Here is a 13281-nt window from a genome sequence, read left to right as displayed (position 1 = left end):
ACGTTGCTGTGAGTTTAACCTCAGCCCATGTTGGCATAAAGTGTTACAGGAAAGGAAATTAATTAACTGATTTGCTGTCTTCTTATTCAAATTATAAAGAATCAAAAAAGTTTGTTTGCTCTGATAATCTGTTTTGCTTGGATAGATTATTTCAGATAATGATCTTACACTCTTAACCCGGATTAGATGAGTTTACTAGAACAGAGCATCGAAACAGATTGCCTTTAATTTTGTAAGTTTTTACATAGATACAAAACTAGACAAGTTTAGTTCAGTGAACAATTAACAGTGTGTTAATACATTTGTCAATAGGAAATATTGCTAGTAAAGTTTACTTAATAAAATATGTGGTCATAACCTAAAAACCACAATTACAATGTGTTTTCATTAAGGTAGAATTTCTCAACTGGGAATTGAACCCCGGTTTCCTGCATGTCAGCTCTTAACCAACCAGTACTTAACCAGCTACTCATGACCCTGTTACCGCAAAAGACAAAAAAATCCTGGCAAAGTCCTTATAAGCTCCGACTTTTTCAATGCCTTAAAAAACTGTTCAAAACTTTTTAGAACAGAATAAAGAAAAAGTCCTGTGAAAGCAGAAATGAATTCCGAGCAACTGTAATGATGGAAAATAGTTGGGCATGGTTTGGTCACTACATCAAAATTTGCCTAAAATCCCAAAGCAGAAAGAATTTTTTTATTTTGAACATCAAGAAAAACAAAAAAAGCAATGGTTACATATATTATTTTTGGCTAATAACCAGTGCTTTCAAACTCTGGGGAAAAAAATAGGATTTAAAAAGCAACTTTTATAAGCAATGAATATACAATTTTATGACAAGAAACTCAGCTTAATGCAAACTCTGATGTAAATGTAAAAATTGTAAAACTGTAGCTAGCTCTCTGGGGGGAAAATCCTCTTTGTTTTTCTTTATTGTCGGCATTCAAAAAATGGCAAACCAGTTTCCTTCAAAGACATTTGATATAAGCTCCGCCCATTCTTGCGTTAACTTAAGAGCAGCAGTGATCTCTACATAATATTTTTAGTAACATTTAAAACTCATCTTTAATGTTTCAAACAACAAATGTATTTAAGTAATGACTAAAAAATATAACGAATGATTATTCAAAATAGTGATTACAGCTAAAGTCAGGGTTTACAGTGTAAAATCAAGGTAATAGTCATCAGATCTTTGACTTAGATGACTTTTCACTAGAAAAACATTTTACTCATAGAGGACGAGTCCACAATTGTGCTTTTTTTCTTGCCTCTTGTGTTCTTTTTTTGTATCTAGAACAATACGTTTTTGTTCCTCTACTTGGGTTTATGCTGTGCTGTGACTTTTTAATGTTTTGTTCTTTGAAGAAGACATTAACAAACTAAAACAGCTCAAGAGTGTTCAAACCAACAAGAAAATTACATCAAAAAAAAAAAAGTTTATCACCACCTGCCTGCAAACATTTTTATCTGTCTTCCTATTGCTGATATTTGTATCACTTTAGATATCAAACAGAATCGTATCCTTTGAGTTATTGTTGTGATAGTAACAAACTTACATTATTATTTTTATTATATTAATTTAGTCTTATTTAGCTCAGATGGTTAAATGCAGGACGGGTTAATGGGATAACAGGGTCCAAATCCCAGGGGCTGCGATGAGCTTCTTCATTCAGGGATAGTCCTTCAACCCCTCACGCCACTGCATACCCATGTAGCTATAAGGGGGTCTTGGTCTCCCTGTGCTGGTCCCCAGCCCGGATAAAATACAAGGTTGCGTCTTGAAGGGGGTCCGGCATAAAACTCTCTACCAAACCAAATATAATGATTAGTGACACTTACTATAATGCTCTGTGGCGACCCCTGATGAGATAAACCAAATGGTGAACGGCAATTCTATTTTAGTGTCGTTTGCTACTCAGTGGAAATATTTTACTCTTATGAGAGATGACACTTCAAAGATTTGCGCTTTTTTTTTTTTTTGCCTTTGTGTCTAAATTTTGAACACAAAGCACATTTATTTCAAGGTCTAAGGTTCATGTCTTATTTGGAAAATTTGTTGTTGATTACTCTAATTCTTGACAAAAAAATGGTTAAATTTAGTAGTTTAACTGAAGAAAACAATACCTTCTAATTTACCCATGTATACCTGCTACAGCTTGAGTGGTTCCTCCAAGCCACAGACAGGTCACCTTGTTTTATTATTGAATTTATGCACAAGCTAAATAAAAAGTTTCACCCATCATTTGCAACTTTTACAGGTCAAACATCACTGATGTCAATAAAAATCTCCAAAGAACAAATAATGAATATTAATGAGAATAAAGAAAAACAAAGGTTTTCAATGATCTAATAAAATGGCTACAAATCACTTAAAACAAAGTATACAACTATGCCTTTAAATTAGAGTTTCTCTGTGAATTTATGAAGTTTTTTTTAGAACTGAAGTGAATTTACGCAAAATATTTTTCTTGCATTTTCAAACAAGAATTTTGCTAATCACTGTTAACAGTGAAGGTAATCGTTCTTCTGACAACCTTGTCAGACAGTTCAGCTAAAAATACCAAAAATTTGCAACTGCTAGAAAATAATGTTCTGCTATCATGCCAGTTCAGCACGCTTATCAGAAAACTGTAGATTTGGTGCCTACATTTGCTGTCAGAGGCACATTTGACTCCTTTGTGAAGCCGTTAACTGGGTATATAAAGACACTCAGGTTGAGGCTGCATTGTTACCATACTCTTCATTTTCAGCAGAATTAAAAGGAGAAACAAATCTATGCTGTTTAGCATCACTTTTCTTAAGACTTTAGAAGCAACAGTCCTGACTGTTTAAAATGCACAGCTTCTGTGTGAGAACTGTGCTATTGTTTATTTCCTCTACTCTATGTGTTTCTGGGATAACAAGAGAGTATTTTATCCAGATAGAAGAGGTGGAGTGGAACTATGCACCCAGCGGGATGAACCTAATTCAGAACCGGCCGATTGATGAGGATGAGTAAGTACATACTTTGTCATTTAAAACATTTTCTGAAAAAAAGTAGAAGACTTTGAAACATTGCATTTAAGCATAGCTTTTTCTTTACTTCTAGGCAATCTCTTCTGTTTTTAAAAATTTAAAGAACAAATTCTAACATTTAGGGAACTTTGAGTTAAGAAACTTTGTCCTACTTTCTCAGTGCTTTCCCCAAACACACAAACTTTTTTTTTTTTTTTACCAATTTAGTTTTAAAGTTCTTGGATATTGCATGGTAATGTTTTCCTACAGCTCCTAAACTCTTTCAACAACCTGACCAAGGCAAAAAAGAAGCCTCACAGCGAGAAGGCTGTGGTTCAAATCCCGGCTGGGATGTTTCTGTGTGGAGTTAGCGTGTTTTCTCCGGGTGTCAGTGGGTTTTCTCCGGGAACTCCGGCTTCTTCCCACAGTCAAAAATGTTGCTTTATAGGTTAATAATTGGTGTTAGTAAGAGGTGTGCATGTGAGTTTGTTGCCCTGCAATAGACTGGCAACCTAATCAAGATTTACAGTGACCCTGAAAGGGATCCAGTGAGTTCTGAAAATGGACAGCAGTGGTTATGAAAACACAGAAAAATACTATTTAGTTTCTGTCTGCTGGGATTTCCTTACAGAGAAGCCTCAATCTTTTTGAAAAGAGGTCCCCAGCGAATTGGAGCAGTCTACAAGAAAGCTGTCTACAAGCAGTACACTGACGCCACCTACGGACAAGAAATACCTAAGCCCATTTGGCTTGGTTACATGGGCCCAATGTTGATGGCTGAGAGTGGAGACAAAGTTGTAATCCATCTAAAAAATTTAGCATCCCGACCTTACACTGTCCACCCGCATGGACTGACTTACACCAAAGGCAAAGAGGGTGAGACTTGGACACAACATGTCAATGTCAGGACAGGTTTTTTTAAGGAGGATAGAAATATACGTTTGTTTTGTTTGGACTCCTGCAGGAGCCTTGTATCCAGATGGAACCGGCCCGATGCTAAAGGAGGATGATGCTATACCTCCGGGAAAAGTGTTTACTTATGAGTGGGTCCTTACGGATAACCACGGTCCAACGAGTGATGACAGTAACTGTGTGACCCGGTTTTATCACTCTCATCTCAACACAGCAAAAGACATCAGCAGTGGATTACTTGGACCTCTTCTTATCTGTAAAAAAGGTATATTTTCAACTCTATCATCTACCAAATATCCACTTTAAACCTTACTCTAAAGATTAACAATTAACTTTATTCTCATTTCAGGCTGGCAAGTTATTAATTATTTTTTAACTGGATTTTTTTCATAAAAAAAGCTTAATAGTGCACTTTTTAACATAAAAACCTATGTATTTATCATAAATTTCTCAAAAAATATGAATCAATGTCAGTAACAATGCTCTACTTTAATTAAATCTGTCTCAAAAGATTTAATGGATGTTACTAAAGCCACAGACTGATTTTTAAAGTACTTTTAGTTACTATCAGGCTTTTAAATTTGTAATAAAGGGTGTTATTTTCTGCCCTCTCCAGGAACTCTGGGCACATGTGGTGACAAATATGCAAACCAAGCCTTCACCGTGATGTTCATGGTGTCAGATGAAAATTTGAGCTGGTACATCGACGCCAACATTGAAACATTTGTCTCAGATCCTATTGAGAACCTGAAAAACGATGAGGGTTTTATAGAGAGCAATAAGATGCACGGTGAGTTGGGAGGAAAAAAATGTTAAAACTGTTGCACAGCACACAAATGCATTAGTTGACCAACAGTGTTTTATTTTTTACAGCTATCAATGGTTTTATGTATGGTAACCTACCTGGACTAAATATTTGCCAAGGCAACAAAGTAAACTGGTACACTATTGGCTTCGGGAATGAGGTAACTTCTTATTTTTACGAAACTAACAGTGTTTTTTGTTAATAAATTAAAAAAAAAAGTTCTTACTGAAGTTTATTTCACATATGCAAAAACATTTAAAAAAATTTAGGTTTTGCATCATGAAACTGATATATTGTCACCTACAGGTGGACATGCATTCAGTTCATTTCCACGGTCAGATCCTGACTGCTCTGAACCACCACACCGATACGCTCAGTCTGTTCCCGGCCTCCAGCATCACAGCTGCAATGGTTGCACAAAACCCTGGACTCTGGCTGCTGGCCTGCAATGTTAATGACCATTTCTTGGGTGAGAGTGTGTTAAGAGACTGCTCAGTTAATGACAAATATCAAACAATGCGTAAACTCCTTTTTGCTTCTTCTTCTGCACCAGCTGGAATGCAGGCTTTCTTTAGGATCTTCATTTGTCATCCTAACGCTCATAAGAAGAGCTCAGTCAGCAAACTGAGAGAGTACTTCATCGCAGCTCAGGAGCAGGTCTGGAACTATGCTCCCAATATACCAGAGGAAAGGTTTGTTATTCCGGACATTCACTGAGAAATTCACACTTCTGTTAGAAATAACGTTTACTTTTCTGAAGAGATACTCTGTGACTGTGATTTCTGTGTGCTCAGTGAGGCGCAGATATTTGTGAGCAACGGTCCAAACCGCATAGGAAGCAGCTACAAGAAGGTTCGCTATGTGGGATACACTGACAGCAGCTTTAGAAAGAAGATCCATCACGACACACAGGACCACCTAGGAATTCTGGGTAATACTAATTTAGCAAAAGTGCTACACACATTCCTTCTCACCTGCTTCAACAATCGTTTCATTAGTTTGTCAGAACTGATCTGTAATTTTACTTTCCTCGTTCCTCTTCTCTCTTTCACCACCTCGTCAAGCTTGGCTTTTTCCTACTTGCACTTTACTTTTGTGTAATAGTTGATCAAAAAAATATTACAATGAGCTCAAACATTGTATTCACTTTCAATTTAGACTTAGTCGGCTTTTATCAATTTGCAGAATGACTGAATTATGATACACCTCTGATGCTATTTTAACAAATGAAAGAGAAAACAGGATTTAGGTTTTTTTTCCCTGAACCTATTTTTTTAAACATCTCGATTGACCTAATTGTACAGTTTGTAATGGTTACGTTTCACATCTCTATTGTGAAGGGATAGGTTTTATCATTTCATTTTTGGCTGCACACTTCCAAAAAGAGAATTAGGTCTATCTCTGATTAGATTCTGATTTTTGTCACTTTTTTGAACTGTTTGTTTCTGTGGCCTTTGAATCTGAAAAATAATATTTTTTGAAAAAAATAAAATTATTTTAATCAGAAAATGATTATCTAGTTACAGGATGAAAAAGCTTTTCAAAGTTACTAAATTTGAAACTGCACAAATTCACTAACCTAGTCTTGAACTAGTAATTTGAACAAGTCATTTATTTGTCCTAATTGTACAAAAACATTTTATTTTTTCTTCTCATGGGATTCATGTCTCTCATTTTCAAAGATTTTCATGATCCTGTCTCTATTTATTTATCTTGGACCTCATCAGGTCCTGTTCTGCGAGCTGAGGAGGGAGACCTCATCAGGGTCGTGTTCAAAAACGAAGCCAGCCGGCCGTACTCCGTTCAGGCCCATGGAGTGCAGTACACAATAGATCAGGAGGGAACGCTCTACAGTGACAGATATCAAGGTTTGTGATTCCTCAAGGACAACGAGGACTACAGTGTTGCTCTAAAAGCAACTTCCTTTCTTCTGTTTTTTTTCCTCTTGTGATTGCATACAGGAAACCAATTGTTGAAGGTTAAGGAGAAAAAACAGAACGAGTTTCATATTTACGCAAGTCAGCGAGCTAACGTTCCAACTTTATAGAGGGAGGCACAAACAAATGTCTTTTCAAGTAACATGTAACTGAATAGTTACACATGAGAAAAAAATTTTTAAATGCAAAACAGTTTCAATTTTCTTAGTAGGAAAACACATTTTTGCACAAAATTTCAGCATTTAAAATAGACAAATAAAAATGATAGAAGAAAAATGGCACGATATACACGTTTCTATCGATATGTATCGTCATATCGCCCAGCAGTGACTCAACTTAACGTAATTGGTATCTGCAGTAATGAAATTGAGTTTGAGTAAATCTTTGATTTCAGGACATGAAACTCCACTGCCAGCTTCTTTTGTCAGGCCGGGGGCAGTGTACGCCTATGAGTGGACCGTGCCAAACGGGGCAGGACCTGAGGAGGGGGAACCCGACTGTCTGACGTACCTGTACTACTCTGCTGTTGACCAAGTCAAAGACACCAGCTCCGGTCTGGTGGGACCTCTTCTTATCTGTCGACCTGGATCTCTAGAAGAAGGGATGCAGGTAAAAAGTCAATCACAAAGTAACAAAAAGCTGCTTATTGCTATGATTATTTTAGTATTGCAATTTCTATCCACTGATATTAGGTCTGTGACTCTTTATTGCCTTTTTGCTTGCTATTTTTAAGGCTGCCATCCAAACATAACAATCAGAAATTTGTACAAGTTTAATGCTCATGCAATCTGTGACCTGAGAATTTGTCTTACAAAATGTTGTTGAACAATTGAAACAAAAGATGTACTGAATACAGATGTACACAAGATGGCAACAAAACATTATCAGAACAACACTCCTCTTGTGAACTACAGTGTATTTCATTAGATAAAGACAAAAAGAATTATAAAAGTTTTATATTAAATGTGTAATTCTTTTTTGATCTTTTTTTTCACTTCTCAAAAAAATGAACAAAGATATATCGTTGTATTGCTTCGTGTTCTGTCTCCTCTGTCACACAGAAAAACTACAACAAAGAGTTTCACCTCATGGCCACGGTGTTTGATGAGAACCTCAGCTGGTATCTTGATGAGAACATTCAGACTTTCACCACGTCTCCCCAGACGGTTGATAAGCAAGATACAGGCTTTATAATGAGCAATAAGATGCATGGTGTGTGCAGAATCTCACTCATCAAAAAAATCTTCTCCAAATAATCTTTTTTTGTCCAGTTATTTTAGTAATTTTGAACATAAACTCACTTTCTATTTAATTCTTCTAGCTATCAACGGGTATGTGTATAACAACTTACCAGGCCTGAGGATGTGCAAAGGGGACAAAGTCTCATGGCACCTGTCGGCACTGGGAACAGAGACGGACATCATCAGCTTTTATTTCCAGGGGAACCGTTTCATCTACCGGCAGAACAGACGAGACAGCATCAGCGTTTTCCCTCACATCTCACACACCGTCACTATGGAGCCAGACAGCATGGGTATGGATCTACTTCTTTATCTTACAGTTATCATTACACAGAACAGAATCTGAAGGTTTGGGTCATGCTGGACCTACCTGTTGTCAGGCAGATACATTACTTCAGCTTATTTTACAGTATAATCATAATCCACTATACCACCAAGACTATTTTAAGGCTGATAGAAAAAAAAAATCTAGTGTAAAAGATTTTGAATATAAAAAAGTAACAGTTCATTAGCTGGAGAACCAAAGTAACAATTTGAGTAGAAGAAAAAAAATTACATCATTAAAACAAAAACTGAATACAACTCAAAAGACAACAAAAACAAAGATAAATTACAAATAAAGATAAAAAAAGAAAGATGAGACAGATCTGGCAGAAGAAACATTTAAAAAAGTTATTAACACAGGTCCCAGCTGAGTTTGTTTGTGGAAATAAATATAAAAAGAAGCACAAAAAAGCCTCAAATAATCCCCACTTTATAGACTAAAAAAATGGACTTAAGTATTTTACAATTGGCTACATTGAATTAATGTTAACCAGAAAATAGGATAAATAAATAAAGAAAAGAAAAAAAAATGCATACATATACAAACTGATATTTAAGGGCATCGAAAGTTAAAAAAAAAAATCTGATTTATCATGCACAGCAGTTAGTAACCAGTCTATGTAGTTAGTAACTTGCAATAAAGAAAAAAAATATCTTAAAAAAAAGGATTATAAAGAACTTGGTAAGAAGAAGGTATCAGAACAAAAATGGTTATTCTGACAACTAAAATTACAAAGAAATAACTTTATTTCTCATTGGAAGTCTATGGGATTTTGACCTTCTTGCAACCAGCGGGTACTTCCTATTAGAAACCTCTTCCCTCTCGTGTTCCAAAGTATTTGAAAACTATTTAAAAATTATTATTATTCAAAAAGGGACAGGACAAAAACAAAAAACACTATTACAATTTCAAATGCAACTGATGCAATGTCCACAGGCCATCTAGCTAACAGCTAGACCAGGTCCCTGAGAATAAATAAAAAAGCAACAAACAGGGTCACAAACACCAATCTAATGGATCTAATGTTTACAGGCTTGATTGGACACAAGCCATTGTTTTACTTTACAAGTAAATTGTTAAAAAAAAAAGTTTTTCGCAAAGTCTGTCTTGGATTTAATATTTATTTCGAGGTCACTTTAGGTGCTCCATAGAAATTAAATTAGCACAAATTAGTGGTTAGCGCTCCTGCATCGCAGCAAGAAGGCTCTGGATCGAATCCCGGCTGGGGGATCTAAAACAGAAACACCAACTGTGGTCCTGTGTGGAGTTTGCATGTTCTCCACGTGCATGTGTGGGTTTTCTCTGGGGACTCTGGCTTCCTCCTACCATCCAAAAACATGTCTCATAGGTTAACTGGTTACTCTAAATTGCCCCTAGGTATGAGAGTGAGCGTGAATAAGTGTGTGATTGAGTCCCTGTGACAGACTGACGACCTGTCAAAGGTGTACCCCGCCTTCGCCCATCAGTAGCCGGGTTAGGCTCTGGCACCCCCATGACCCCTAAAGGGACAAGCGGCTAAGAAGATGAATGAAAGTTAACACAAATAAAAAAGCTTTAATGAAAAAACCTCATCAACTTTGCATGTGAGATTTTGTTTTGAGGACGCAGATATTTATTTGCACATTTCATTTACAAAGAGACACTATTTTCTTCCAGGCTTGTTTAATGTTTCAACCTGTACAGTTGCATTATAATCCAGTTAATGCAGTAATTCCTTTTGTTAATTATCAAAGTGAAACTCAGCCACTTAATTACTGACTTTGTTAGCTTACATTTGCTGTTGTGTGTCTCAGGCCAGTTTGAAGTGGCATCGGCCACTCTGGACCACTATCGCTATGGGATGCGAGCCAACTACATTGTGGACTGGAGTAACCTGTATCAGCGCCGCAATTGGATAACCCACACAAGAACATACTTCATCGCTGCTGTAGAAATTGAATGGGACTACTCTCCAAGCCGAGCCTTTGAAGCAGAACTGTACAACGGTGTAAATAAGTATGACCTTTAAATCGAGACATCTAATACTGCTGAGTTTTTTTTCAAATGCTTCTTAGGGAAATATTTCAGTGTTTAATCAGGGCCTAACATTAAATTTCCAAGAAAGCAAATGCAAGCAATTACATAAATTAAAATAAAAAAATAATAAAATTAATAATATCAATAGATTTTAACTTTACCAGACTTTAATCTGATCTACATAAACATTACTCAGATTTCATCATAGACTGTATATAAAATAATTGGACAGAGCAAGCCCCCCTACTTCCGTGTTCCATATAGGAAGTACCACTGGGTTGCAAAAAGGCCAAAGTCCCATTGACTTACATTGAGAAATAGACAGTTATTTCTCAGTCATTTTATATGTCAGAATAATCATTCTTCCTCTGCTGCTTTCTGATTAACTTCTTTTTTCTAATCCTAATTTTTTTTTAAAGATTTTTTTCCATTATCACAAGTTATTAGAGTTATAAATTGACCAATCAGATGACTCAATAAGCGTTTGTGGGTCTGACGTCGATCGTCTGGGGTGTTTGAGTGACACATGACGGGTAGCCAATGGGAGCAGACTTCATCAATGAGTCCGTGAAGACCTTTAACACCTACTTTACAATTCAACAATGTACCAATCATTGTCCTACTGTTGTTTTCCTCAATGGAATGTACCGATGCAGCAGTTTAAAACAACAAGAGGAGCATGCTCTCCACATTTTTAGATGAGGATTTACTCTGTAGAAATAGATTTCACTCTGAGGTTATGTGATTTGGACTTTTTTGTTTGTTTAATGTTCATTTTTCACTTTTCACTCGTATTTTCAAACAGAAAAAAGATCCAGCTGTTCTCTTGTTAGGATGGTTATTTATTTTAAATACTGCTGAACGCGCTTCTCACGTGCATCTGATCAGACTGTAAACCTGGCCGCACGTGAAGTAACTCTGCGGCTCGCGCGAGGGGCAGGCGTCACCCAAATGCTCCTTTTATCTCGACAAAAAGGAATAAATGTAAGTAAATCCCAAAGGACCGCTGACAGAATCAAATGTTGGAATGGTTCTCCCTCGGCTTCAGCAATGACTTGTACAATTCTCTCGAGCCGACGACGATGAAGTTGGCTTCCGATTCACAGCGAGAGCGTTCCACTGTATTTTTCGAACTCAGACCACCTAAAAACAGGTCCTGTTCGGAAAAATCGGAAGCCAGCTTCACGGTCGTCTCGAGCCAGCGTTTACATCCACGGTCCCATGGCAAAGGCGTGGAAAGAGGTGGACGGTTGCAATAAACTCACTCCTGATTGGCGACAGTACTTCCTGTAGATTCGATGACTCAGCTATGACTCAGACCAATCGCTGAAGATTGCTTGCAAATGGCGGTATCCATTTCAGGAATTGACGGTGAAAGCAGCGGCCTACTTTCACGAGGAGAGGAAGTAATGTATTTCCAATGGGGGACCTCAGTGCTCGATCTGTCCATTGTTTTTACAGTCTATGGATTTCATTTATATCTTTACTTGCATGAAACTGTTTGACATTTATGTAATATAAAAACAAAAAAGAAAATAACATCTAGACTGACTTTTGCATATACAGTTTGTTTAAAATTCAATTAGATTTAATATGTAAAGTGCTTTTTTTTAAAGATATAGTTCTACATTTAAATTTACACTTAGATTAAACTTGTAATTTATGTTTATTGTTTTATGTTTACATATAAATAATTGTATTTATCTTTTAAATCACAATCCTTTTAACTACTATATTACCTTCAGTTGACATTTACGTTTTTATAATAGAGAAATATTTGTCTACAGTATGGTTTGCATCCAAAGAAGGTTTAATTGAGGAATAACTTTTTAAAAAGCTTGACGTTAATCAACTTTCCTTTTTACAGTCCTGCCATAATCTTTGTGGATCGAGGAACAGGATTTATAGGTTCCCGTTACAAAAAGGTTGTTTACAGGGAGTTTACAGATTGCACGTTTACAACCGAGGTGAGGCGAGGACCTGATATGAACCATCTTGGCGTCATGGGTAAGCTGTGAGAATTTAGAGTTTAGTTTTCTTTTGATCACAACAATAAAATCTACCACATATACGTAAAAAAAAAAAAACCAAAAAAACCCAAAATAAACTTATTGTGATTGTTTATAGTGAAACATTTCTCTTCCATTTAGGTCCAATTATTCATGCTTTTGTTGGTGAACAAGTCAAAATAGTTTTTAAGAATATGGCATCCAGAACGTATTCTATCCATGCACATGGAGTCAAGACGGCTTCCCCCCACGTCTACGAAACAAAACCAGGTACATGCCCAAAATGAGGACAATTTGATTAAGACAAATTTAGGTGAAAGTTTAAAGCTTGTCCTAAACCTCCATCACAGGGGAAATTCACACGTACACCTGGTACATTACCAAAAATACAGGACCGACCCCTGAACAGGAGCCATGCATTGCGTCAGCGTACTTCTCCACTGTAGACGTCACGAAGGTATAGTGATCCTCTCAGGAAGAAACACTCAAGAGCTCTTAAACCCTGTAACCAATCGTCTTCTCTGTCTCTTAGGACCTCAACAGTGGGCTGATTGGTCCCCTGGTTATCTGCCGTGGCTGGAATAAGTGAGTGTTTTAACATCTACATGCATTGGGAAACATGTAGCAGCTTCTTTTGAAAGAGTGTCGAGTAATGTGCTTGCCATGTTTCAAAACGTTTTATTTCAGGATTTTTCGACTGAAGGGAAATGTGAAAGAGTTTGCAACACTGTTCTTTATCTTTGATGAAAACGACAGCTGGTAAGTGGAAAGCTGGTAGTAAAATCTTTTTACATGGAAATCCAATTTAAAAAAATAATAATAATTTCTTCTTTGTATTACACTTAAGAATAAAAGTTGTTATGGTGCTAACGTCAACAGTTATTATTAAACACTTGTGTGAGAGAGCTTTTTTTCCCCTTATTCTACAGCAGTTTTTTTTTGCTCATAGGTACCTGGATGATAACATCAAAGAGTACATCAGTAACCCCCAACCAGACTTAAAAAGTGATGAAAACTTTATAGAGAGCAACAAGATGCATG

At 36.6% G+C, this 13281-nt stretch overlaps 1 protein-coding gene across 1 annotated transcript in view; it reads left to right on the top strand.

Moving 5' to 3' along the window:
• The first annotated feature begins 2741 nt into the window (after window positions 1-2741).
• The window catches only part of LOC112150414 (ceruloplasmin), a 12058-nt gene continuing 1518 nt past the window's right edge, over window positions 2742-13281 (top strand). Inside the window, exons 1-19 of the mRNA XM_024278735.1 lie at window positions 2742-2995; window positions 3627-3871; window positions 3960-4172; window positions 4524-4697; window positions 4781-4872; window positions 5019-5181; window positions 5266-5404; window positions 5507-5643; window positions 6440-6580; window positions 7044-7258; window positions 7711-7861; window positions 7971-8183; window positions 10009-10210; window positions 12099-12238; window positions 12382-12510; window positions 12591-12697; window positions 12773-12825; window positions 12928-12999; window positions 13190-13280. Coding sequence (XP_024134503.1) covers window positions 2835-2995; window positions 3627-3871; window positions 3960-4172; window positions 4524-4697; window positions 4781-4872; window positions 5019-5181; window positions 5266-5404; window positions 5507-5643; window positions 6440-6580; window positions 7044-7258; window positions 7711-7861; window positions 7971-8183; window positions 10009-10210; window positions 12099-12238; window positions 12382-12510; window positions 12591-12697; window positions 12773-12825; window positions 12928-12999; window positions 13190-13280 — 2838 coding nt within the window. The 5' untranslated portion in view covers window positions 2742-2834. The remainder of the gene's footprint in view (window positions 2996-3626; window positions 3872-3959; window positions 4173-4523; window positions 4698-4780; window positions 4873-5018; window positions 5182-5265; window positions 5405-5506; window positions 5644-6439; window positions 6581-7043; window positions 7259-7710; window positions 7862-7970; window positions 8184-10008; window positions 10211-12098; window positions 12239-12381; window positions 12511-12590; window positions 12698-12772; window positions 12826-12927; window positions 13000-13189; window position 13281) is intronic.

This window comes from Oryzias melastigma, linkage group LG4 (assembly GCF_002922805.2).
Source record: "Oryzias melastigma strain HK-1 linkage group LG4, ASM292280v2, whole genome shotgun sequence".
NCBI lineage: Eukaryota > Metazoa > Chordata > Actinopteri > Beloniformes > Adrianichthyidae > Oryzias > Oryzias melastigma.
Note: the sequence above shows the minus strand (reverse complement) of the source record. Positions and strands in the feature narration are given on the sequence as shown.